Raw genomic sequence first — 26,393 nt, forward strand, 5'->3', positions numbered from 1 at the left:
GGGCCTTTTTCATATTAGTTCTTATACAAAAAGGAAAGGGGAGTCAGACTGAACCCCGACCAAAGGCCTGGCGGAACAACTCTGTCTTTGCAGGCCCTGCGGAAACATGTCAAATCCCGCAGGGCCCTAGTCTCTTGTGACAGAGCGTTCCACCAGGCCGGGGCCAAGGTTGAAAAGGCCCTGGCCCTGGTCGAAGCCAACCTAATCTCTCTGAGGCCCATGATCTCCAAGGTGTTATTATTTGCAGACCATAAAGTCCTCTGTGGGGTGTACCAGGAGAGGCGGTCCCGTAGGTATGAGGGTCCTAGGTCATATAGGGCTTAAAACCAGCACCTTAAACCTGATCCTGTACTCCACCGGGAGCCAGTGCAGCTGGTATAGCACTGGATGAATGTGATCCTGTGGCGAAGACCCCGCAAGGAGTCTCGCCGCAGCATTCTGCACCCACTGGAGTTTCTGGGTCAATTTCAAGGGCAGCCCCACGTAGAGTGAGTTACAGTAATCAAGCCTGGAGGTGACCGTTGCTTGGATCACAGTGGCGAGATCAGGGCGAGAGATAATAGGCTGGGATGGTTGTGTAAGAATAGTTCAATTATTGCTCTCTACTATGTATTTGAAAAAAATTGTTTGAACTCACATCTAGCAAAACCCAGAGCTAGCACCCAGGGTGCACATATGATGTAGGCGTGGTTTGACATTAATGATGGCACCAGTGCTGATAAATGCTTCACAGAGCAGAGATGTGCGCTGCCACTTCCAGCTCTTGTGAGGTTGACGACGGGCAGTTAGCTTATGGGCTCAAAGTGCAGAGAAGGCACTTCTGAAACACTTAGATCCTAAGAATTAACTGATGTGACCTTTGACTCACTTCTTAGGCAATGCAAGATTCAAGTAAAAGTGAACAGGTAGATTTTTTGATCAGTTGCAACTAATGTGTATATTTTAAAAAGTGCTATTTCAAGTCTCCTAGTGGATTTATAGGCATTCTATCTGAATAATCCAAACCGGAGGGAAATATACTTAACCCTAAGAAGCAAAGGAAAAAACCAGGAACACGTGGGGGGAGGGAAATAACATTTGTATAAGTACAATATACAGAAATGCAATACGTGACTATGTTTATGATCGTTACCTCATGCACTACAAAAGCATGCTCAAAGTTAAGGTTTAGCAAAGGCCAGATAGATGGAAGCAATCACTATCAAGTTTGGTGAGTTCAACCTGGGAAATGTTTGATGGTCAGCACTGCAATAGATTGAATGCAGAAAAGCATTCTGTTGTAAGTCGCAATTATAACCTTTTCTTTCTGTTTGGGTAGGATCGCCGCTTTAATGACGAGATTGACAAACTAACTGGATACAAGACCAAGTCATTGCTTTGCATGCCCATAAGAAACAGTGAGGGTGAAATTCTTGGCGTTGCCCAAGCGATAAATAAAACACCTGGAGGTGCTCCTTTCACCGATGATGATGAAAAAGTAAGATATTTTTTCCTTTTCGCTTGGCAGTATGGATAACATCTTACATAGCTGTTTTCTCAGATGTGTATTAAGGTTTGCATCTTGATTCCCATAAAGCAAATGCATCGTTCTATTTGTAATCAAATATTATTATTTTTTGTATTGTTCAGGTGACATGCCTTTATTCCACATATCTTTAAGAATCAGTACATTTTTTAAGTAATCTGTCTCCCTCTGTTCTGTATTATGTAAAACTCTTGGTGAAGTTGTTATTCCATATTTTGAGATAAAGCTCACAATACAATTATCACTAAAACCACAGTGACTTCTTCGGCATTTCCTTCTTATACGAGACAATATATTCAACCATTTATTTGTTGTATTTGCTATATTGTCATCACTGGAAAGCTCTCGATTGGTGGCTATCATTTTGCAAAACTTCTAGGCTGCCCAGTTTTTGTTTTGTTTTTAAAAGATACCTGCCTTATGACGACCTTTTTCTCTTCAGGGACAACTTTAGCCTCATCACTGCCTAAGGTGAGTCACAAATGTCAATGTATTGAGTGGCTGGCTCAGGGAGGTGCCATTTCCCCCATTTTCATGTGCAGGCAGAGTATTTTCTCACCAATCTGTATGCAACACAGAACACACGGTAACTAGAGGTGCTCATTTCCCAAGCAACTTAATGTGGTGAATGCGTAACGATATAGGCGACATCTGCCTAAACGCAAAGGAGAATTTCACATTTTCTGGAAATGCGCCGGATTTATGTTTGTCCCTATGGGTGTTGGTAAAACTCTTGCCATGTTGATGGATGCTAAGTATGCCTACTTTGATAAGTGGTCATTTGTATTCAGCTTCAGCTATGCTACTGAAGTGATCAGACTGAATTAATTGAAATCATTAACAACATGCATGTCTTTTTTCACTACTCTTTTGGTTAAATATTCCCTACCCATTACACTTGACTGCATCCGAAACAGAGGCAGCAGTAAGCTCAACACCAGTCTGGATTTTTAAAATCCTGCTTTGAAATGTAATATCGTCTGGTACAAGGGCTCAGGCACCAGATGTTTGGCTTCAATTTCAACTGTGTGTAAAGTTATCTTATATTTTGGCCATCGCTATAATCTCTAAATTTCAAAAGGTAAGTACAATTACAGGGGGAAACGAAGTTTATCGGTTTGTTGTTGATTTATGGTCAAGTACAACTTGTTTCTTCTAATCCATTTACACTTTTAACTGGCAAAATCTATTTTCTAAATTCTCAGTATATTTCCATTTCTTTCAGCAGAGCCAGAATGCATCTAATTTTGTGTGTTGATATGTATACTTGAATTAGTTAATAAACGTCAGTTAACACACTGCCTGCTCATTAAATTAGCTATCTCTACTTGCCTATTAATAGCTATACACAGCAATCTGTAATCGCACATAAGAAAAATCTCTGCAGTTGGTATTTATGACTAAAGCAGTCTCCTAGCAGACTCCCTTTGCTTGTAGTGTGTGGGTGTAAGGGGGAAGAAATCAGCCTTCATTCTTGTGTCAACAGTGCGGGGTGTGCAAGAAAGGTGGTGGGAAGCTAATATCTAGAGAATGAGATTATAAAGAGGAGAGAATAAAAGTGACGGATGGAAAATTCAGAGAAAGAATCAAGGTGGAAATGGGTGGTAGGTAAAGGAGAAGAACAGAAGAATAATCGGGAGTCGGGAGTCTGTAATGAGACAAGAGAGAGGACAGTACATAAGTGCAAGATGCTGAAGGGGATAAAAAGACAAGTAGGATTCAATTTAAAGAAAGAAAAAGGAAGGGGGAGGAATATGAATGTTGAAACGACGTGCACAAGAAAGTATGTGCTTCTACTAAAACCAGGAGAAGAAAAAGGAGGAGGAGGAGGAGGAGAGAGGGAGAATGGGAGAAATAAGGTGAGCCATAGGAAAATATGGTTGCCCATGAGAGGAAAGCCTTAAAAAATAATAACAACACACATAAAAGGGAAATCAAACATTGTTAGCATTATTGAAGGAATCTATGAAAGGAAACGATGTTATAGAGAAACGTAGCTTTATACATTTGCCGAGCATGTGAAAGAAATTAAAACCCACTGTAGGTGCAGCTGTGTTCTCCCAGGTGAGCGTTCCCAAGATGTAACTTCTCTGCTGACAAAGTTTGTAGTGTTGAGGGAAGTGCTAAATGCTGCCCTCACTGGTATCTGTTAAGGAGTAGAAGCCCATTCCCCCATTGAAATTCTTACACCAATTATCACATGATCAGGTGAGTGAGTGAGTGAGTGAGTGAAAGTTCAGGCAGCCAGCAGGCAGCTAGTTGCCAGCTTCCAAAAAAGGAGCAGATGACTTAAAAATGCAATCCTAGAGGCACTTCAGTAGTTTAACACTGTAGTATTGTTGCTGGGTGGGTATATTTTTCCTTCATGAATGCATTAATTAGTAAGCCTTTCCCAGATGCAGAGTTTGCAGAATATATACTCATGCTCATGGAGATTGAACAAGTTTCCAGATATTATTGTTCAGTTTCCTGACAGTAGAGGATTCCTTGCACCTTTGGAATAAAAGCATATAAACTAAAAACCAGCAACCAACAGACACATACTTTTAACTTTGTGCATTTAGTCAGAGAAATGAAGGGAGAGCTAAATAGCATGATTAAATAAGGCGAGGGGGCCAGCGTATTGATTCATCTGCAAATTAAATTATTGTTTTTAATTAGAAGTACACAGTGGCAATATGTATGTACTTAGGTCTTAAAGGAAATGCCTTAATAACAAATAAAATATTTAGCAGCGTGCCGTTGTTCAAGTCCATGCATATAATCACATTAGTGGTGCTTATAAACCGGTAAACTGCATGTATTTCACAGGTCCAGGTTTTCTGTGTCTCCATTTTTGTGTGTAATCTAGGGCTTCATCCTATGTACATAAGTCCCAGTGAACTCAGATTAATATGTAGAAGATTTGATTGCATGACAACCATGCTAAATTACAGCATTAATTACGATTGCAAAAGTCACACATAGTGAATGGTTTTCCAGTGTGCGGCTAATTTATTTTCCTTTTTTTTAACCCAGAGAGTTTGAGTGGGGGGGGTGCAGTCCAAGGAGATTAATACAGCACAGAAATTGCAGAGTTGAATCCAGCATCCATTTTCTCACAGTGGCCAGCCATATGCCAGTGAGAAGGTCCATGCAGAGCGTAAACTTGCCACAGGCCTTGGAGAGATAAGCAAGGCCCCCCTCTCCCCGCCCAGGACCACCTGCTTTTTTGTTTGAGTTTGTAGTGTTATTCTAACAAGACTCCCAACCCAGGCCTCAGACAAGCTCTGTGGTAAATCCACAAGCAGGACCCAAGTACAAGAGCACTCTGCTTCCCATGTTTTCCATCAATTTGTATTCAGAAGCATTACTGCTTTTGACCGTGGAGGCAGCGCATAGCCATCATGGCTAGTAGCCACTGATAGCCTTATCTTCCAAGGGAATTTGTCTAATCCTCTTTTAATGTCATCTAAGCTGGTAGCCGGGACACGGGTGGCGCTGTGGGTTAAACCACAGAGCCTAGGACTTGCCGATCAGAAGGTCGGCGGTTCGAATCCCCGCGACAGGGTGAGCTCCCGTTGCTCGGTCCCTGCTCCTGCCAACCTAGCACTTCAAAAGCACGTCAAAGTGCAAGTAGATAAATAGGTACCACTCTGACAGGAAGGTAAACGGTGTTTCCGTGCGCTGCTCTGGTTCACCAGAAGCGGCTTAGTCATGCTGGCCACATGACCCAGAAGCTGTACACAGTCTCCCTCGGCCAATAAAGCGAGATGAGTGCCACAACCCCAGAGTCGTCCACGACTGGACCTAATGGTTAGGAGCCCCTTTACCTTTAAGCTGGTAGCCATCACTCCCATCACTGGGAGAAAGTTCCCATAGTTTATGCATTGCATGAAGAAGTACTTTTCTTTTATCTGTCCTGAATCTCCCAGCATTCAGCTATGTTGGATGTCCACAAGTTCTCGCGTTATGAGAGAGGGAAAGAAACCTTTCTCTAGCCATGTTATTTGTGTCATGCATCATTTTATAAACCTCTGTCACGGGACCTTTTACTTGCCTTTTCACTAAACTGAACTTCAGCTCAACTAGATTAAGCTGAACTAAAACTGAACAACTCAGTAGCTCAATCTCTTTCCTCAGCTAGCGTCGGTGATTAAGATAGTGTCTAGGACATAACCCATGTCCTTTGTTGGTGTTTGGAACGAAACAGTTTGTCTGCAGCTGGCAAAGTCCTGTTGCCTGTATCCTTTCATTTGTGTGGGTGAAATACAGTGGTACCTCAGGTTAAGTACTTAATTCGTTCCGTAGGTCTGTTCTTAACCTGAAACTGTTCTTAACTTGAAGCACCACTTTAGCTAATGGGGCCTCCTGCTGCCGCCGCGCCGTCGGAGCCCGATTTCTGTTCTTATCCTGAAGCAAAGTTCTTAACCTGAAGCACTATTTCTGGGTTAGTGGAGTGTGTAACCTGAAGTGTATGTAACCTGAAGTGTATGTAACCCGAGGTACCACTGTATATGTAAGCTTAAAGCCTCCAAGAAGACTTGAAAAGGAAGAAGAGACTGGGTGGTTGGGGTGAGTTTAATTCTGTATCCTACCCTTACTTTTTAGTCTCTTAAGTAATGTGTATCTTTTACCCTGGGCTAATCATGCAGCACTGGAGAAGAGTAACCGCATCACGTACACTGAGTAAACGATTTGTCAAATTAAGCTATACATGATAATTTCAATATATTGTATGTGTGTTATTGTTGGAAATGTGGGTGTTACTTTGCATTGTTTTTGAAATAGCAGTAAATAATAATAATAATTCCAAAATGCAATTTCCCACCCTATCATTATTACTTAATTTCCCATCACTGTTTTTGTTTGCTTGCTGTGCACCCCACTGTGAGCAGGCAAGTGTTAACATCTGTTTACACATCCCTTAAAAACTACCAGAAAATGGTCACGCCAATGGAATTCTTTCAGTGGGGCTCTGTGGGCAGGAGAATTCCAGTGCTGTCCTTTCTTTAAAGTGTTTAGCACAACTTATCAACTACATATAGAATCGTGGGCCAATTCAGTGTAGAGTACTGTTTATAGTACTGTTTATTCACTTGTATATTGTATGAGCTTGCAGTTATCCGTGTCTGTTAATTTAACAGAGAGCTTTAGTCCTAATGTGGAGTCCTGACAGGTGTTTTCTGACATTATGAGTTATGGATAATAACACCATCAGGTAATGTTGTCAGTACAATAGCCTGTGATCTGTGATGTCTTTTTAACCTTCAGGTTTTTTTTACTTCTTTGTTTTTCTCTCAGACAAAAGCTTGTACCATATGGAGACTTGCCGTGCCATTGTAATGTCTGCTGTTCACTTATAAGTAGAGCAGTTTTGGAGCAAACAGCTTCATATGTATGGCGCAAACACAATTGTTAATCTACCACCAGGTTCCAACTGCACTGTTGAGGCCCCACCTTTTCAGCCCATTAGAACTCTGTCCTGTTCTGCCCAACAAATTCAAACTGCAAAACTCCTTTTAGCTGACTCTGTTCATTCTAAGCTCTGATACTGCATTCCGAATGGTAAAAAAGATAAAGGTAAAGGACCCCTGGACGGTTAAGTCCATTTAAAGGCAACTATGAGGTGCAGCACTCATCTCGCTTCAGGCTGAGGGAGCCCACATTTGTCCGCAGGCAGCTTTGCAGGTTGTGTGGCCAGAATGACTAAACCGCTTCTGGTGCAACGGAACACCATGATGAAATCCAGAGCGCACGGAAACGCCATTTACCTTCCTGCTGCAGTGGTCCCTATTACACTGGTATGCTTTCAAACTGCTAGGTTGGCAGAAGCTGGGACAGAGCAACGGGAGCTCACCCCATTGTGCTGATTCGAACTGCTGACCTTCCAGTCAGCAAGCCCAAGAGGTTCAGTGGTTTAGACCACCGCGCCACCCACTCCCAAATGGTAGATTGCAGGATACAGACCAATTAATTATTTTCATTAAGTTCCTTATCACTTACCAAGTTAGCTAGCCAGCACCTTTATAATAGGACCATTCATGGAAAGACAAACAAATTCTCCATGTAATTGATCAGGCTTGAATAAATCCTGCCCTAGTGTAATCATAGGTTGTGTACTAAGCTGGAGGTGTTAAAGATTTATTTTTTTGTCTCTGAGCCTACCTATTTATGCCTTTCTGCTTCTGACAAATAAAATCTTTATTTTGGGGCATGAACATTCTGTCTTACCATCACCAAAAGTTAGTGTACGGCATGTTTGTTCCCACTGAAATGCACATTGGGTCCTGCATACCCAAATGCATAATGTAAGGAGGACTTTAGATTAAGAGGGGATGAGGCAGTGACTAGTAATTGCACGTCAAACATCAATGCAAACGGCCCCTTATGGAACTTTACTTAACCAAAGACAATGGTAAAAGCAATCATAGTTGAACTACTAAATTGATTAAAGTGAACAATACTGTATTGGTAAGCAATAAGCAAGGAAGTGGAGTTGCTTCTCTCCTAGAGTTCCCAAGAGAACTAGTAAAAGTAATTACTTAATACTATTAAGTTCTGAACTAGCCCTCTGAAAAGGGGGGGGGGGAATATTGATTTCCCATTTTCAGCATACCAAAGTAATTTGTAATGCATTTACAACCATTCTTACAACTTCCTAAACAAGACAGTAAATAGTCTTGCCTCCACAGCATTGCAATCAAGAAACCTCGGTTTGTTAGCTTCTTCTCAACTATTTGCCCTAGTTTTCACTGACGTAATAGATGAAACCTACAGGAAATCATTCCGTTCAAATAGTCTCATCAGATCATCAGCTGCATTTACTAACAATGTTGGAACAACAAGAATCTGGTTATTTTTGTTATCTAATTATTTTCGAAGCACTACCAAGCAATGGAAATCATGCTAGATTTCTCTTCGATGGTTGTACTGTTTTGTTTGCAGAAAGGATTACCGCAGAAGTATGGGCATAATTTAATTGGTTGGTATTTAGTTGAATCGGCACATTACACAGTGTGTTCCAAGAGTTTTCAGACTCATACATGATGTCTAGTAAGAAGTGAAGTCCATGAAATCATGAATGGTGTGGGAAGAGAAATAAGGAACAATAGATTACTATTGTTAAACAATATTGTTAAATTTATACAGTATTGAAGCAAGAGAGGATTCATCTGCACCAGATTTAAAACATGTTTGTTTGCTTTTTTAACATAACACAGTTCATCTGTGGAACTGTCCACCACCAAAAAATATTCAGCACTGTAGATGCATTCCAAAACGACTCCACAAATTCACTAACTGTTATTTAATGAGTAACAAGTTGTTTAGAATGTTTCTATACTGTCATAGGCTGGATACCAGTAGATTCTAGGGTGCAGTGTGAGATTGCTTCTAAATAGGATTTTGTTTCAGGAGAGAATAGTTGTGGAATTGCATATCAGGGCTATGTAATACTTTTGCTGCTTGCAGTTAAACTAGATGAGTGGCCCAGTTTCTCCCAGTGATTGTATTCCTAAACCCTAAACCACTTGATGCCTTCTTCTAGAGACCCAAACTTGGGTCTCCAGCTGTTTTTGAACTACAACTCCCATCATCCCTAGCTAGCAAGACCAGTGGTCAGGGATGATGGGAATTGTAGTCCTAAAACAGCTGGAGACCCAAGTTTGGGAAACAATGTTCTAGAGACTTAGATCTAATACATCTGGCTCTAAACGGTAAGAACATTGTATTTTGCAGGTTGGTTCTGCTATAAATCAGTTGGTATAATGAGATATGTATTGTAAAGCACATCGTTCAGTAAAAGAAGTGCTAGAAAAAATTATAGTAGGAATATTTGTAGGATAAAGGTTATCCAAAATAGTGCTGAAGACCAGGAGTCGGGTGTTGGATGAGACATTGCTGTGAACTGAACAAGTCATTTAACATTTTCTTCTTTTTGTGTTCCCTGCATATACAAACAGACATAATAAATCTCACTCTTGGATATCACTAGTGTTAAATTATTGTTGGCATCCGGCTGTCTCAGGAGACAATGGAAGAGTGTGCCTTCAGAGGTAAAGTGAAAGTGTTGGAGATTTACAGCACCTGTTGTGGCAGTAGAGACCGATAGGGGAGAGACATGTTTTATTTCAGGTGGGTGTTTGGTTTGTAGGTGTAGAAGTTTGGTTTGGCTGCTACCGGTGCACCATGAGGTTTCTTCTCTCTGCTTTCCTCCCAGTGTTATTTATGCAGATGATATAAAGTATTTTGAACAGCTTTTATGGGAGCTAGTATCATGGTCCAGAAGAAACTTTAATAGCCAGTGACTTGCTCTTTAAATTTGAATGCATGAGTCACAACCACTTTTTACCTGTGAGATGTTGTTACGTTTAATGAATATGTTCCAGGAAAGGGGGGGGGACGGGTCTAGATGTCTTCCTCTTCTCTGAAATGAATACCACTGTCTTCCTCCCAGGAGCAGTTTAAAGATTAGCTGATGTGTCTGCACAGCATTTTGGAAGCAGACCATCTAAGTGCTACAGTAAATTGAGTGCCTCGGCTTGTTCAATGCCTCTGTTTTTAAAAGGTTCAGAGGATGTGGCTGGTAGAGGCATACTTTATGGGATGGTTGATGATTGACCATCTGCCCTGAAGCAGGTTTAATCGGGGAATTCAGACCTTTGGAAGAACAGGCTTCATCCTGGGTTCTTCCAGACTTGGACCATTTAACAGCATCCAGTCATTGCTGTTTTGCTTTAATCTGGAAGTGTAATAGCAACTTTGCAATGGCTACCTGAGTTATTTCCATCCCAGCTGGTCATTGTAAGAACTATAACTTTAAGAACTTGTATATGAAATTGCTTTCCTTCCCCTCCTCCTTCCTCCTCCCTTTTTCTTTTGTGACATAGTTTTTAGGTTGTAAGCCTGAGAGCGTAGACTGCCCTTTCAAGTGTTGTTTAATTGGTATGGAAGACGATGCGGAAGATTATTTTGGCTAAAGAGTGTGGTGAAAATGCTTTAAATATAAAATAAAGAAAATAAGTACAGTTGTACCTTGGATCCCAAACTTGGATCCCACCTTGGTACTTGGACGTTTTGGCTCCTGAACGCCGCAAACCCAGAAGTGAGTGTTCTGGTTTGCCAATATTCTTTGGAACCTCAGCATCTAACCTGAAGGGGCTTCTGAGGCTTCTGATTGGCTGCAGGAGCTTCCTGCAGCCAATCAGAAGCCGCACTTTGGTTTCCAAACGTTTTGGAAGTTGAACGGACTTCTGTTCGACTTCCAAGATATGACTGTAATTAAAGGGGGGTGGAGATTGGGCAACATGCTAAAATGTTGTACTTTAACAATGTATTGCAGGCGGGCAAGTGCTTAGACTGCATTTCCCCACTAATATTTGGACACAACTACATTTGTGGTGTACAGCCAAGACCTCTGCTTTGTTGATGAATTAACATAATTGTCCTGTTTTGCTGATTTTTTTATTTTAGCAAATTTCTATCACTGACCTTATAGAACATTTCAAAACTCTCTAATTGCTTGCAGCTGTGGCAGAGTGTCATGCAGCTAATGAATAAACAGGAAACAAAAGATGCAGCATGTCAGCTTTGCAATGGCATTTTTCTCAGCCGGAATAAAATAACATTGTCCAGTTATTTCGCCAATTGCTGCCTTGCAAATGACAGCCAATTAAGTTCTGTGTGATTCGTTCTTTTTATGCAGCCACTTACCCGGTTGAAATAAAAACAAAACGTATCGTTACACTTAGCAGTTTTTAACATCACTGGGATTGTGGGAGATGGTGTGTCTCACTGTTTATGACCACATATGCTAACCAAAGGTTTTAGCAATAATATTGTAGGGTTCGCAAATGTGAAAGTGAGCTAATTTATGTCCTGTGGAAAGACAGCTTCTGTAGAGCTTATTAAAATATCTAGGAGCTCCACTAAGTAGAACTGGAAGCCAGGCCATCTTTTCAGAGAGCTGTCTTTGTACATTATAAGATTCCGTATCAAACATTACAGTTCTGAAAATTGTATTCCCCATACTTTCATTATCCAAGCAAAGACTGAGTTTTTTATGGTGTGTGTGTGTGTGTGTGTGTGTGTGTGTTTGATATATAATTGGTCCAGAAATAGTCCATTAATGGTGGATTTATACAGGACCATCCATGCATTATTCCACTTTATTCATTTTCCTGTAATGCTTCCTCATTGTTACCACATTATTACAGTCTGGAGGGGTACACTTGCATTACAGGGAGCGGGTGGCGCTGTGGTCTAAACCACTGAGCTTCTTGGGCTTGCAGATCAGAAGGTCAGCAATTCGAGTCCAGGCAATGGGATGAGCTCCTGTTGCTCTGTCCCAACTCCTGCCAATCTAGCAGTTCAAAAGCATATCAGAATGAGTAGATAAATGGGTACTGCTGTGACGGGAAAGTAAACAGCATTTCCATGCATTCTGGCACTCATCACGGTGTCTCGTTGCGCCAGAAGTGGCTTAGTCATGCTGGCTACATAACCCGGAAAGGTCCTTTTTCTTTTCCTTACACTTGTACTATAGCACATCAAAAGTGAGACAAAGTAAAACCCCAAATACCCTGGAGTATTTGTAGTATCAAAAGTTACAGAATTTCAGCAGGAAGCTATGGAGCATCCTTGCCTTCAATTCAGAAAGTTCCCACCGACTCCAACAATATACAGTCAGAAAACGAGAGTTGTAAAATTTGAATTGCGTATGAAATTATTAATGGAAATGAATTGTACATTCTATTCAATAGAAGTTACTGAATTCTGAGCCCTTTCTCACCTGCAGCCTAATTAATTAATTTATATTATTATTAAGGCTGCATGTAGGAGGAAGTGACATAGGATTTTTCTTTAATTGAGGTCACTAGCTACTTTGAAAACCATTTACAGTGACATTGCGTTGTTGGTTTAAAAAAACGAACTCTAATTTAAGTAGAGCAGTTGCATCAAAGCAGAAAATAAGGTTGGTATGCTCATTCTAGCTTCATTTTACGTTCAGCAAATACTGAACTAATACTCTAACCTTAAACATCACACATGGAAACAATACATGGTTTGCCAACTTGAAGACAATGCTCTTTTCTGTAAGGATCCCTCCATAATCCACATTTAAACCCTAGGACATCATGCTGGCTTGTTATTTATGAAATCTAGTTTCTGTAGCTTCTTGTTCCTTTTGACTCTTTTATTTTGTTTATTTTAAGTACATAGCAAGCTTAAGGTCAGATGACGAACGTTGAGGTTAAGTTTCATCAGACCTCAGCCAAGCTCATTGTTAGGCTGTGGAGTCCAAGGCCAGCTGAGGGTCTGGTTCTAGTCCATGCATGCCAGGATCTAAAGTGCCAGAACTGGATGATGCCATTTCATGGGCTAGTAGTCAGGTTCCAAACCATGTGGGCAAAAAGGAGAGCAAGCCAACGAGTTACTCAGATCAAGGGTGTTACTTTGTTATCCGGGCTGTATACAACCTGATTTGTTTGGATTGGCCTTTAGAGTCTGCTGACAGTATTTAGGCTGATTCTGAAATTTAAAAAACCTGTGGCGCCTCATCTACTTTGTTTATTTAGAAGCCAGAATCCTGGTGGCACAAGAGGTAAGGCATTGGGAGGTTGACTGGTATAGAGCCATGTGCACATGCACAGAGACGATAGAGTATCAACAATAATCAGTGAAATTGGATGATAATTAGCACACTGAGTATTATCTTTACCTGTTTTTGGTATAACAGCAATGGAAGTTTGGTTAAATGCCTCTCATAAAGTTCCCTTATCAAATATCCTATTGTACAATTGGTGAAGTTTTGACACCAAGAGATCTATGAATGTTTTATGCTACTCTACTGGAAATCCATTTGATCCAGGTGTCCTACTATTTGCCATTTTAAAAAGAATGATTTCCTTAATCTCTGCTTTGGAAAGTGGAATTAATAACAATTGGTTTTGTGTATCTTCATGGGTGTAACAGACCAACATGGGCCTCAGTAGTTTCTGCATGTTCCGGTTTCTTAAATGATAGATTTGTTTGTCCGTTCATTCTCTTACATAGAGTTTGTCCACTCAGCAGAAAGGGAATGTTGATAGGTGATGATATGCATGATATAGAGAAAGTGCTTGTGAACAAATTCTTCATAGCATGGCTGAGAGTGGTAGGACCAGTAATGTTTTACTTATTTATTTGAAACATTTATAGCCTATTTTTAAAAAAGAGGTAATATTAGAGAAAGCTAGTTAAAAGAAAAATGAATTACCAGTACAATCACAGCAATAACAATTAAAGTATAACAGGGACAGATTAAAACAGTGAGCTAGTACTGTATAATGCAATATATTGTGTTGCATTCCTATACACACTTACCTGCAGGTTCACCACCTGGGAGATTGGCATCATGGACTGTCTTGTCACATGCTGCAGAAAATTCTGCTACTCCCACACTTTACTGATATATAATAATTCCATGTCGTAAACCACTTTGCAGAAGAGAACAGTATTGACAGCTTATTTTAAATGGCCTGTATTCTGGATCTGTTACATTGAACTTGATAACCATTCCAGACTTTGGGGCCACCACCAATGGGCACCAGTTTGATAGATGATGGGACTGGCATGAGGTTTTTGTCCCGATTTCTTAAATAAATGTGAGGAAGGAAGTGCTTCCTCACAGAAGATGAAAGGACAGAGCTGGCGCCCGGGGCTGTTGTGGGACATGACTGCTATGTAACGACAGAAACAAACATTTTAGTGCTCAGTTTTACTAGTGTAGAGTTAAGATGGAAGTGGTTCATGGAGACGTATTAGCAATGGCACATATTCCTGCTCCAGAATCTGCCGCTATATGGAGAATTATGACCCACTGTCACAGTAATACACTTATGGGGTATTTATTATGCTGACGGCGTTCTGAGGAATTCCTTGCGGCAAGACACATATATTTGTTTTTTCAAGACATCACCATCTTGGGTAGCATAAGTACAGAGAGGAAATTGGTTTGTATTGAGACATCCTCTTTCTATAAAAAACTTGTAGCTGTGAAGGCTGTAATCAAGAAAACACATAATTCATCACACAAGGATTAGTATAGCTTACTATATAAATATGTCCATAGAGGTGACACCGGAGAGAAGTAGATAAATTACCCTTGAACAATAAATACTGTTGGGTATTTTCAAGTAGAGTTGGTTTTTAAAAGCAGGCATCACATAGAGTATCAAAATGTCTGGTCAGATGTGCACCTCCATGGTAGTTCATTACAGTAATTTTGTCCTGAACGCTTAACAGCTGCATCTACTTAGAGGACATGATAAACAATGACAACAGGGTAACGATCATCACAGTGGAATCTCTTAAGCAACAAGCTAAAAGGATTTTCATTTTACAATTGAATAAGAGTGGATTTCTAAATTGTGTTTGCATAGATTAAGTCAAGTGCTTGCGCTTGTTATGCGCTGTAATGTAAATAAATTGCCTTGGTGCATAATAATGAAAAGCACATTATTGATGCACATTTGCCTAAATCTGTCAAATTTTAAATTAATCTTTTTCTTATAAGCAGCCACAGGGACCTATCATGTTCTTGTGAAGGGTTCAGAGAAGCTGCTCCATTTATCTGTGAACCCAGCCTATCACTGGAAATTTCACAAAAATACGGTTTTGGAATTCAAATTATAAGTGATACTTCCATAAATTTCACACTGTCTCATGTAATTTGCTCAGCATGATGGCATTATTATATTCCTTGGGCTCAGCAACCTTTTTGAATCAGTGGGAACATCTGGAATTTTGAGAAGGGCATGTGGGTGCCAGTCACAGAATGTATGCCTTGAATGTCTGCACAACCCAAAATAGCTGCCACATTTGGAAAAAAGCAGAAAAATAGACAGGGCCACAAATATATACAGGACTGCCCCCCTTCCATCAGCACCCTGTCGGTGGGTGCGTGGGGGTAGTTTCATTTACACCAAGAAACCATTACACTTTCTCACAGAGAGAAGCTTTCCTCTTTTCAGTATGGATGGAAGGATGAGTGTTCATTCCTGGCATCCAAGAAAATGGTTCTGAATTGGAAACAGTGGCGCTATTCTCACAATTTTGAAGACTGTTCAGCTATAAAATTCACCCAGAAATGAAATTAAGTCTTCTATTGCTTCTTTCTCCATGAACATTCATTTTCATTCTTCCCCATGCAGAACATGTTATATGCACCTTCAGTGTAACATTTTTCCTGATTTTACTTTGTAGGTTGGCATTTTAATTCACTCTTAATTTGTAGTTGGTGTGAACGCCTCAAATACGAACTTTGTTGTGGTTTTTTTTGCTGTCTTTTGCCTGCCTAAAAGAACCATGTAAATGTTCCTAGATCTCCATTAGTGTACCTTAATGCATATTCAGTTCTCTGGAATGTTTGCATTTCTTTAATTCTGATGTGCCTTAAATGTTATGGGGTGGTTTTCCATAAAATACTCAGAGGAGTTTACTGGATATTAAAACCATGAAAAACTGGAAGCTCAGTAAATGTTAGAAACGGTATTCTAATTACTGCATATAGCAGTACACGTCCTTTTGGACCAATTAAAATGTGATTAAGCAATAGGAGGACTGCAGGATTTTGGGTCTTAGTTGTACAAACAGATATTTTAACGTTCGCTTCTGGTATTTCCCTTATGTTTCCTAGTTTATATAGACAACGGAAATTTGTGCTCTGTTGAGTTTTTATTGTTGTCTGTTTCTGCTGATAATGAAAGTTAGTGAATATCAGCTGCCGTGCCTAGTTGGCTGGAACAATCGGATTACACACTCTTGTAGCTCAGTACATCTCTGCTTTGCTGGAGCTACAGCAAGCGAGTTAACATTATAGCTATAGGAGAGGGCTCTGTCCATCCTCACCGCTGATTTAATCAGCACATAATGCTGGTGGTACCTGATCATTTTTGCTTCCAGTTACTGTCACTGCAGAGCAGCATGAATTGTAAAACTAAGTAAGTGAACCCAGAGGAACCACTTTTCTATGCGGATTCCTCTCCTCCCTGCTTCCTTTTTTTTCTACGGCAAAAGCTGAAAGGATCTTAAAAAGCTCAGTTGCACCTTCCAGGCTCATGTCTGCATTGCAGGAGGCGTGGAGCTGCATTAACTGCTCAGTGAGCTTTTGGGATGTTTTGCTTGGGGGCGGGGGTGAGAGAAGAGAGAGGCTGTTTCCCCATTAATATAATTCACTTTACAAGCTTGCAGGCGGATTGCCGCCAGCATCAGTCTCTGCTAAAGCTAGACCAAATGAAATGCACACACGCCACGTTGGAAATAGCAGGAACCCAAATAGGGAGGTTATCCTGAGGTTGATGGGAGGGAGGAGAGGAATAGTCACCTGACATTTATGGGACAATAATTATAACACTCATTTATTAATTTCCAGATGTATAGACATGTTGCTTGAAGCAAAAACAGGAAGGCTTGTGGTACCTTTAAGCTGGGATTCCTAGTTATGGTGCCATGGGGCTTGTGCTCCTTCCAATTTTTATTTTTGAATCAGTTTTTTGGCATTTTTGTTGACTGGGAGAGCTGTCTGTTTTCTGTTCTCATTTTCTGAGGGTAGTGCCCACTTTTGTTTTCTTTTGTGTTATTTGTTTGGGGACAGGATTTTTGCCTGTTTTGGGAGAGGTTCTGAGCACCACCACTTTATTATTATTATTATTATTATTATTAGTAGTAGTAGTAGTAGTAGTAGTAGTAGTATTGAAGGGACAGGATACCAAAATCCTGTCTGTAATCACCCCAGGCCTCAAAACTGTCCAAAATTCCTTTTGTCTTCTAAAAATCCAAAACAGCTTTTCTCTGCTTGTCTCTGCTTTTCTCACAAGATGCTGTGGCAAAAAGGCAAAATGTTACTTTTAAAAGCTAATGAATAGGCTCTGTTCAAAGCAGGCCTGAGAAGCGAATCTTAATCTCATTCTAGTTGCAACATCTTTGGACATGCTGAACCACTTCTCATTCCCCTTTCCTGGGAAGGGTGCCAAGAGTCCACAAGAGTCCCAAGACAGCTTTCTGTTCATGCTCAGAGGAACTCATGGAGCAGGACTCTGGAAGAAGGAGGAGAAAGGGGGAGGGAACTGGAAGGGGTATATATGTTTGTGCACATGACTGTGAACTCGTGCATGCTTTTTGTGAGTTATCACACTTGCTCCTTCTACCAGTTCATGGATGGTAGAAATAAAAGCTTTTTCTCCAGAACTATTCCTTGAGTGTCTGTTGACTCCCACTTCCCTTTCCCGGGCGCAATATTTTTCCCACCCGAGGGCAAAGCCTCATAAGGTTACAGTATTATTAGTATATATTTATATATAGGGCGCTTTCCCCCCGATGGGAATCAAGGTAGCTTACAGGTAAAAATAAGAATCACAAATGATGTTCAGAGCTGCCCATGATATTTCTTCGATTTCCAAACACATCCATAAAGGTTGGCTATCCCATGCCTTGAAGACTAGCAAGTTTCAGTGTGCCATAAGCTTTTGTGAACTAGAGACCACTCCATGGATGATGTTTTATATTTCGTTTTATGCTATATTTTGCTAGATTGCTTTATCTGACATTTTGTGTTGAATTGTTTTACGTTTTCTCTTGGCATTCTTTGAGAGGTAAAAAGCACATCGACATAATGGCTGAATATCTTCTGTTAGTCATGCTCAGATTAGGCCCATTGGAATAAATGGAATTTTAAAAAAATCCGCTCGGAGGAATGTACTTGGGGATAAACTGCTTCTGTTTAAATGCGTGCAGCACTATTTGTGCATATATTAGGGGCTTCCATGTGAATTAGCATTTGGTGAATCAGTTCGTTTTCCTTCTATGAAGTTAGTAATTGGGACCAGTGTCTTATAGTGACTAGACCAGAGTGGTTTGGTGTGGGTGTGCAAAATCCAGGTGTGTTTGCGCAAATTCCTATTCCTCAGAGCTACTTACTTCACAGGATTACTGTGAAATTATTCCCTAAGCGACCCCCATGCGTCATATATGCAATTCTAAGCTCCTTGGAGGAAAGGGGGGAGGAATATAAACGTCAAACAAATGAATAAAAAAATAAGAGTAATAAGCACCTAATACTTCATGACTGCAAAAGTTTCATGTTTTTATTGATTAAACTCTCGGGTTTTTTTTGGGGGGGTGTAACAACTTCTGTTCTGCAACTTTCAAAAAGAAGACACTGAATTCTGTAAAGCTTTCTCACAAGTAGTGAAATCTTTCTACTGATGCAGACATTGAGTCAGTTTTGACACAGTTTTTGAAATGTTTTGCTCCCCAACAGTTCTAACTGCAAATCTTGCTACCTTGTGGAAGAGTCATCAACCCTTTATAAACAGAAATCCTATGTCTATAGTGCCATCAAGTGGATGTCAGTCATTATAGCATCAGCATTTTTTATACTTGATACTTCACCGCTGCAGAATTCCACTTGTTCTCACTTCACCTGATTATCCCCTATCCCAATAACAAGTTACGGAATAGAACAGAACGGTGTTTGTTACATTACTCCATAGACCATAGCAGAAAATACAAGTTATAGTCTAGTATCTAGCCCTACATACATTAACCTGAAAGGCCAACTGATTTCATTTAACAGTATCTCCATTGAACTTCAATGAACTGTGCCCATTGTACCACTGAGGATATTATTCCATTCAATAACCCCGTATCTATAACTGAAACTCATTTAATCATACTGAAGTGCTTCAGTTTGCTTGGGTTGTTCACTGGGCAACAACGATGAAGCTGAAGGCGTTGTGCATCAGCCCAAATATGGAGAATTATCCGTCCTGTAAAATATCCATCCTTCAAATGTGACCTGAAGGCTGGCATCATTAACCCAGCCATATGGGAATCCCTTGCAGATGATCGCAAATGCTTGGAGGTAGACAGTCAGGTTGTGCATCCACAGCAGTGGCCAGAGAAAGAATGACCGCTGGGAGGAACGCAGAGAGAAGAAACGCCATGGTGTACCTGTAACAGCAAAACCAGACACCATAATCTGCAAAACCTGAAATAAAACACGTTTCTCCCGTATCGGACTCTACAGCCACACGCTTCCTCTATTTGAATGCAGCCTACTTTACAAAGTTATGGATTATATCTGTTGCTTTGTCTACTTTTTCCCCTTTAACTCAGCCCGCCACTTGTATGGAAGGTTGTCCATGAGCAAATGTTGTTCTTGACCTGAAAAAGATTTGCCAATCCTGCTCTAGGGAGAGAATCATTTTCTGTCCCTTCAGTTAGTAGAAGACACTGAAGTAATTGTTTACTTTCTTCGGGCTACAAATTCTATGGACATCTAGAAGGACTTTATAATAAAACCGTAAAGCTGCCCTCGCTGCTTGTGATAATACATGAATTTGTCGCCCGAGTGACCTTAACATGTTAAATTTAATAAAGTGTATTTGCTCAAGTTAGATATGAGCTGTTTTTCTTTTGCTTCCTTTTATATAACTTTTAGGTCATGGCAAAATAAGCTGGAGGCGCTAGGCTTAATGAAACTAATTTTATTTGGGAAACTAAAATCTGTGGCTTGATAGGATACACCATTTTGGTACACAGTTGTTTTCTTCTTGGTTGCAGAAATAACTTTTTGCTCCTGACGCTGCTTTGGTTTGGCTCCTGATTGCCATAGCTAATGAGTTTGTCCGGAATGTAGAGACAGTACAAAATAAGGAAATTTGAAAGTTGTGGGACCTTATTTTCTAGTAAATGAATAGTTGAATGCCCTGCAAAATACAAACTTCCTTTAGAGTGCATTCAGACATGGGGAATACTGTGGGATATGGGGATTTCCTGGTTGCAATGATGATTCTTCTGTCCCGTTTTCTAATGTTCCTTTCACACTGCAGTAAGGTAAAGGTAAAGGGACCCCTGACCATTAGGTCCAGTCATGACTGACTCTGGGGTTGCGGCGCTCATCTCGCTTTATTGGCTGAGGGAGCCGGCGTACAGCTTCCGGGTCATGTGGCCAGCATGACTAAGCCGCTTCTGGCGAACCAGAGCAGCGCATGGAAACGCCGTTTACCTTCCCGCCGGAGCGGTACCTATTTATCTACTTGCACTTTGATGTGCTTTCGAACTGCTAGGTTGGCAGGAGCAGGGACCGAGCAACGGGAGTTCACCCCGTTGCGGGGATTCGAACCGCAACCATCTGATCAGCAAGTCCTAGGCTCTGTGGTTTAACCCACAGCGCCACCCGCGTACCTGTTGTGTTATGGACCAGTGGCTTTTACTGGCATGTTGCACTGAATTTCTTTCACACCAGTGATCACAGGCAACATGGCTGCTTCCTCACACTTTCCACACCTGCATGTTTCTGCTTCCCCTGATGAACCCATGAAAATGGCAGGAAAGAAATCAATGCTGGTATACCACCCCAAATTTTGTTTGCTCTCACAATGTTCTGGGTGAATGCACTGGGAGAGTGCGCCAACAGCGGAAAAGCCAGCAAAGGAACCCACAGCTCGGCGCATGCAACAGGATGCGTCGTGCAGCGCCCACAACGTTACACGGCACTCCGGGTGTGGTGCCAAAACAGCTGCCATGCAGCTGGGGCAAAAGCTGACAGCCGAGTGGAGCAGAGCAGCTTGCTGCGAGTTCAGGGGCGAGCGTTGGAGTCCAGGGAAGAGCCTGCAGCGTTCTGACGGGCTCTGCTCCGCTTGGCTGTTGGCGGCTCTTCCCCAGACTCTCAGCCTGGGGCCCCTGAGAGCCCAGCGCCTGGGTGCCATGCTACCCTAGCACCAACGGTTAAGACGGCCCTGAGCATTTTGTATACCAAACACTCTAGTGTGTTAGTTTTGCACATCTGTATTCATGCTCTTTTCCTTCCAGCATTTTTCCAACATTCTTTGAATGTGTGGGTGGCACAGAAGTGGAATCCCATAAGTAACCAGCTTGTAATAAGGTCTGGACAAACACATGCTTTTTGTGACGGAGCTGTTTTTCAAGGCTCCCGCTTGTATAATCCCATGTTATGTACAGCTGCATTCTGAAGACTCTTTCCAGACCTTATAAAGAACCTGTGATTTATCCAGATTGTGTAGAAGTCAGCCTGTTATTATTTTGGTGTGCAATAGCAGACATTTGTGAAAAGCAGGTTGCAGTTCTTCAAGAATATGGACATAGAAATAGATTGGTTTGCCCTTTCTTTGGCAGATGTTTTGTTTGCATTTGCAGGCACTGGACACTTGCGGTAGTAATGCTGCACCAAAAAGCTACATTTGTTGTCTGAGGCAAAACATGCACGAGTACCATGGTGCCTTCTGGGGAGGGCTTTGGGGGCAGACTTCCAGGGTGTCACTCAGAAGAATGGGGAAGAGGTCCTGCAACTGTAGTAGGTGTGGCAAAGCACATTTTGAAGTAGAAACATATAAGTCTATAGAGTTGGATGGGACCTCAAAGGTAAACTATTCCAAGCCCCTACCAATGCAAGTAATATGCACTACCATCAAAAGTGGGGGACAGAAAGTGGCAATGCTCCTGCAAGAGCATTAAGTCTAAAATCTAAAATGACTTAACTGTAGCAATGTCTGAACAATTCCAGCGTACAGGTATGTAGAGCAGACCTTTTGAAATATGACCAGGACATACATTTCACGTGGTTTGCATGTATTTCGTATGCATTCATGTGAGGAGGGAAATGATGCTCGTTGTTAATTCGCTAGTTATCAAGCAGTTCATTTGGTAGCTTCAGTACTGGCACCCTGCTAAGCGGAGCCCTGTTTCTACATTTTGCAGGATGTAAGCTGGTAACATTGCTCATAATGTTGTTCTCACAGAATGTTCACTGAGCCATTTGTTCTGTGTTGTTGTTGTTTTTCTCCGAACGTTTCGCCAAATCACCCTGAAGAAAGGGAAGGAAGACAAATAAAGTCATTTGAAGCTGTTGTAAATACACTTCCTGCCCAGTTGTTCAGGAAGGAGCGAAGCATTGCCAATAGCCCTAACGTTTCACAGCCCCTAAATTCAGGCTAACTTCATCCGAGAGCTTTGCATTAGGACGAAACAGGATGTCACTAGCAACAAATCGATGAAGTGGAAGTACTAGGAAGCGTGGGAGGAAGTGATGATGCCTTTTTGGGTTTCATGATACAGAGGCAAGGGAAAGCTGAGTTTAGTCGGACATGCACTCTGGACTTCAAGAAGGCTGATTTTTTTTTTTTAAAGGAACTACTGGGTGAGATCCTATGGTCAGAAATAATGAAAAGTGAAGTGAGTACAAGATGGATGGGAGTTTCTTAAAGGTGAAATATTGAAAGCGCAAATGCAGACAATTCTAACAAGAAAAACAAGTGGGAGGCATCTAAAGAAACCGGTGTGGATGCATAAGGAGCTTACAGATCATTTGAGATTTGAAAAGGGCCTGTATGGGAAATGGAAGATGGAGAAATGCTACTTGGTGACAGAGGGAAGGCGGAACTCCTCAACACCTACATTGCCTCTGTCTTCACCCAAAAGGAAAGCAGTGCCCAACCGGCAGGGATAGAAGAGGTGGTAAGGAAACACCTAGCTACTTTATCTCCAGGGTCTGATGAGCTGCACCCAAGGGTACTAAAGGAGCTTGCGGATGTAATCTCAAAGCCTCTGTCTATAATCTTTGAGAATTCTTGAAGAACAGGTGAGGTCACTGCAGACTGGAGGCGAGGAGCCTAGGAAAGAGGAGACTGAGATGAGATTTGATGGCCTGCAATCTTCAAATATCTAAAGAGCTGTCCCATGGAAGATGAAGCAAGCTTGTTTTCTCTTGCTCCTGGGGGTAGGACCCAAACCAATGGCTTCGAGTGACAAGAAAGGAGATTCCTACTAAAAATCAGGAAGAACTTTCTGGCAGTAAAAGCTGTTTGACAGCGGAACGGACTCCCTCAGAAGGTGGTGGGCTCTCCTTCATTGGGTGTTTTTAAGCAGAGGTTGGATGGCCATCTGTCAGGGAGTCTTTAGTTGAGATTTATGCATTACAGGGGGTTGGGCTAGATGACCCTTGGGACCCTTTCCAACTCTGCAGTTCTGTGATGCTGTGATTCAGGATACCCATCGAAAGTACTTTCCCCATAAATGGCATCCCATCCCCACTGGTGCCACAGGATATTTTGGTGCTAGCTCAAGTGCTAACAGATGTTGCAGAGTACTTGTGTGAGTACCAAAGAAGTACTAAGTGCTCCTTCTGCGCATTGAATCAAGACTAATATATCTGCAATGTGACCCTTCAGTGATTCAGCCTTATATGGTGGGGCGGGCGGGGATAATTTGAGCATCCTAAAGACAATCTGTATGTTAGGACAGCATCATCTTCCCTATGTGGCTTGCCAAAGGGCATCCAGTAAATTTGTGTCTGAGATTTGAATGAGGGACATGGAACGGTATATTGTAGTAGGTAAGAGACAATGAATTGGGAAACCTTATGAAAACAGAATACGTACATAAAAAATGCAGCCATATGTTGCTCTTGATACGAAACCAGTAAAGCCTGATTTAGGGCTCATAGGATACAGCTTTAACCACCAGTAGTAGTGGATTATTTTTTGAATAAAAATAGGGGTCTCCCCTGAGAAATATGTTTGCGAAGGACAAACTTCTGTCATGCTCTTATTTGATCAGAGGCCTTGATTTGTAAGGGTTGCCAGACACACCGTGCACAGATGCCCAAAGCGTAATGTGATTTGGTTGAGTGTTCACACCTAACCATATTGCGATTGATTCTGAGGCTTTGGATTCATGTGCTCAGTAAAGCATTCTGCACTGTTTATATGAACGTGGGCACATGCATTTTTGGACAGTTTAAAACCCAGAATGAATTAAATTTACAAATGATTTCTTTTTAGAAAATATTGTATTTTTGTAGTATTATTTTTTGCTTTTAGAGTTTTTAGTTGTTATAATTATTATTTAATAACAGTCACTGGTGCTATCTATTTCAAAACATGGTCTTCAAATGATCTATCTGTACAAATTGCAGAGGTGGAACTTACGGCAATTGGGGATTTTCTAGCTTTTTAAAAGAGTTCAAGTTTTCTCATTTGTCTTTTGTACCCTTATGCTGATGTAATAGATGCCATATATAAATGCTTTGTGCTTGAATGCTTCCTGTTTAAAATTATTACTCTTGTAATAATCATTATCGTTAAAGTTATTACTGCATCATCACTAACCAAGAACTCTACGTGACCTACAAAACATCTTAATCCTTTAGTTGAAGTGCTTGAATTCATCTGTATTTCATACAGTAGAAAAAGTAAATGAATTTGCATTTATTATGTTTGTTAATACTAAGGAGCACATTTCTTCCATAAATATAAGGAGGTGGCCAATTTAAAAGAAAGATGTTTGAATGCATGGGATCTTTGTTGAAAGAGCTTTCAAAGGAAGTAAAAACAAATCTTCCTGCAAAAGAAAGAATAGAATTGTAGTATTTTCCTTTTGTGGTGTCTCATATTAGCTAAATTATAAGGATATGGATTTAGATTTAATAGTCCACTCTCAACCTATTCATTTATTTTAATAGCCATGAGGTTAGAATAAAAAAGAATCATGCAGAAGAAGAGGAATATTTTGAGGTGAAAAGGATCAAGTACTGGACAGTGTTGAACAGTTTTTATTCTTTAGCTGAAGTTCTTTTCTCCTGATAAAATATTGAAGAACCTGTAATCTAGTATTGCTAGTATTATGTGTCATGGCAGAATTGCAAGATAAGAATTTATTTGTAGAATAACATTTTATTTTGAACCATCCTTTGACCATTGGAGGAGCAAAGGTTAAAACGTGGGCACTGGCTGAAATCTGATCCTTAGGGTTCTTTATAAATCACCAGTCTTGTTCAACTCAGCACTAAAAATTGAATCCACCATTTTCTGCAGAGTGATACAGTACGTCTGAAATGTATCACAAGTGTGTGTGTTCTTCATCGAAAGTACACCCATTTGGAAAGCCAATCATTTTATTGCAGATGGTTGTTTTTGGAGGGGCAGGGGGACAATAATGTAAGGTATGTGTGATGTATGAAATGGCTTTAAAGTTGCATGTTTTTTGGTGACAAGGTAAATTATACATATACAAGCCTAGCCATGGGCCATGGCAGCTCTTCATCTCAAAAAACCTTTGTTAAAAACAACGCTATTTGGATGGTGCCTCCCATATTATCTCTTCGCGCACACACAAAATAGCTCATCGTGTAGAAGACAAGGCTAGAACATTTCTCCATGACGTGCCGGTATCCATATGTTGGGAAATTTTGAAATGGGGCGGTATTGGGAACCTAAAAATGTAGCACAATAATATTAAGAGGACCTCCCCCCCCCCCAAATCAGACCAAAGGCCTATCTAGTCCAAAATCCTGTTACTACAGGAGCCAGTCAAATGCCTCTGGGAAGCCCACAATCAGGACATGAGGGTATCGTTTCCCAGAGTACCCCTGGGAATAAGAGCATAGGAAGCTGCCTTTTGCTGAATCAGACCATTGGTCCATTTAGCCCAATGTAGTCTGTAGTGACTGACAGCAGCTCTCCAAGCTTTCATGCAGGGAATCTTATCTTGGAGGTGTCAGGGATCTTCTGCATGCAAATCATAGGCTCTCCCACTGAGCCGTGTATGTTTCCTTATATGGGGCACACTTAAGAATGGTGGCAACAGCCGGAACCCTGCTCTTATTGTTGTTCCTCAAAAGCGGCCAGCTCCTAAACTTTAGAAATAAGGCAAGATCAAATCATTTTGGTGGCCATATTTGTTGCCTGAAGTGCAGCTCTAAAACAAGCCCACCCAACTCTCAACCACACAGTGACAAGTTTGAGGCAGCCATTTCGTTTCTGGACTGTTCTTATCCCCAAAACCTAATTTTGTGTGTGGAGGGAAAGGGAAATGTTTTTTACCATAT

At 41.0% G+C, this 26,393-nt stretch overlaps 1 protein-coding gene across 11 annotated transcripts in view; it reads left to right on the forward strand.

Moving 5' to 3' along the window:
* The window catches only part of PDE11A (phosphodiesterase 11A), a 155,866-nt gene that overhangs the window by 27,949 nt on the left and 101,524 nt on the right, over positions 1–26,393 (forward strand). For 6 of the 11 annotated variants that reach the window (XR_014222011.1, XM_082232795.1, XM_082232798.1 and 3 more), the window contains exon 2: positions 1,319–1,477. Coding sequence is in view for 8 of the 11 variants with exons in the window: in XM_082232795.1 (XP_082088921.1) it covers positions 1,319–1,477 (159 nt within the window). In the remaining 3 variants the exon portion in view is untranslated. Of the gene's footprint in view, positions 1–7; positions 232–274; positions 294–557; positions 578–1,318; positions 1,478–25,287; positions 25,509–25,537; positions 26,109–26,393 lie in introns of those variants that run through there. The other 5 variants (XM_082232800.1, XM_082232802.1, XM_082232803.1 and 2 more) reach the window with 5 other exon arrangements.

This window comes from Podarcis vaucheri (assembly GCF_965113315.1).
Source record: "Podarcis vaucheri genome assembly, chromosome: 1".
In the NCBI taxonomy this organism is placed as follows: Eukaryota; Metazoa; Chordata; class Lepidosauria; order Squamata; family Lacertidae; genus Podarcis; species Podarcis vaucheri.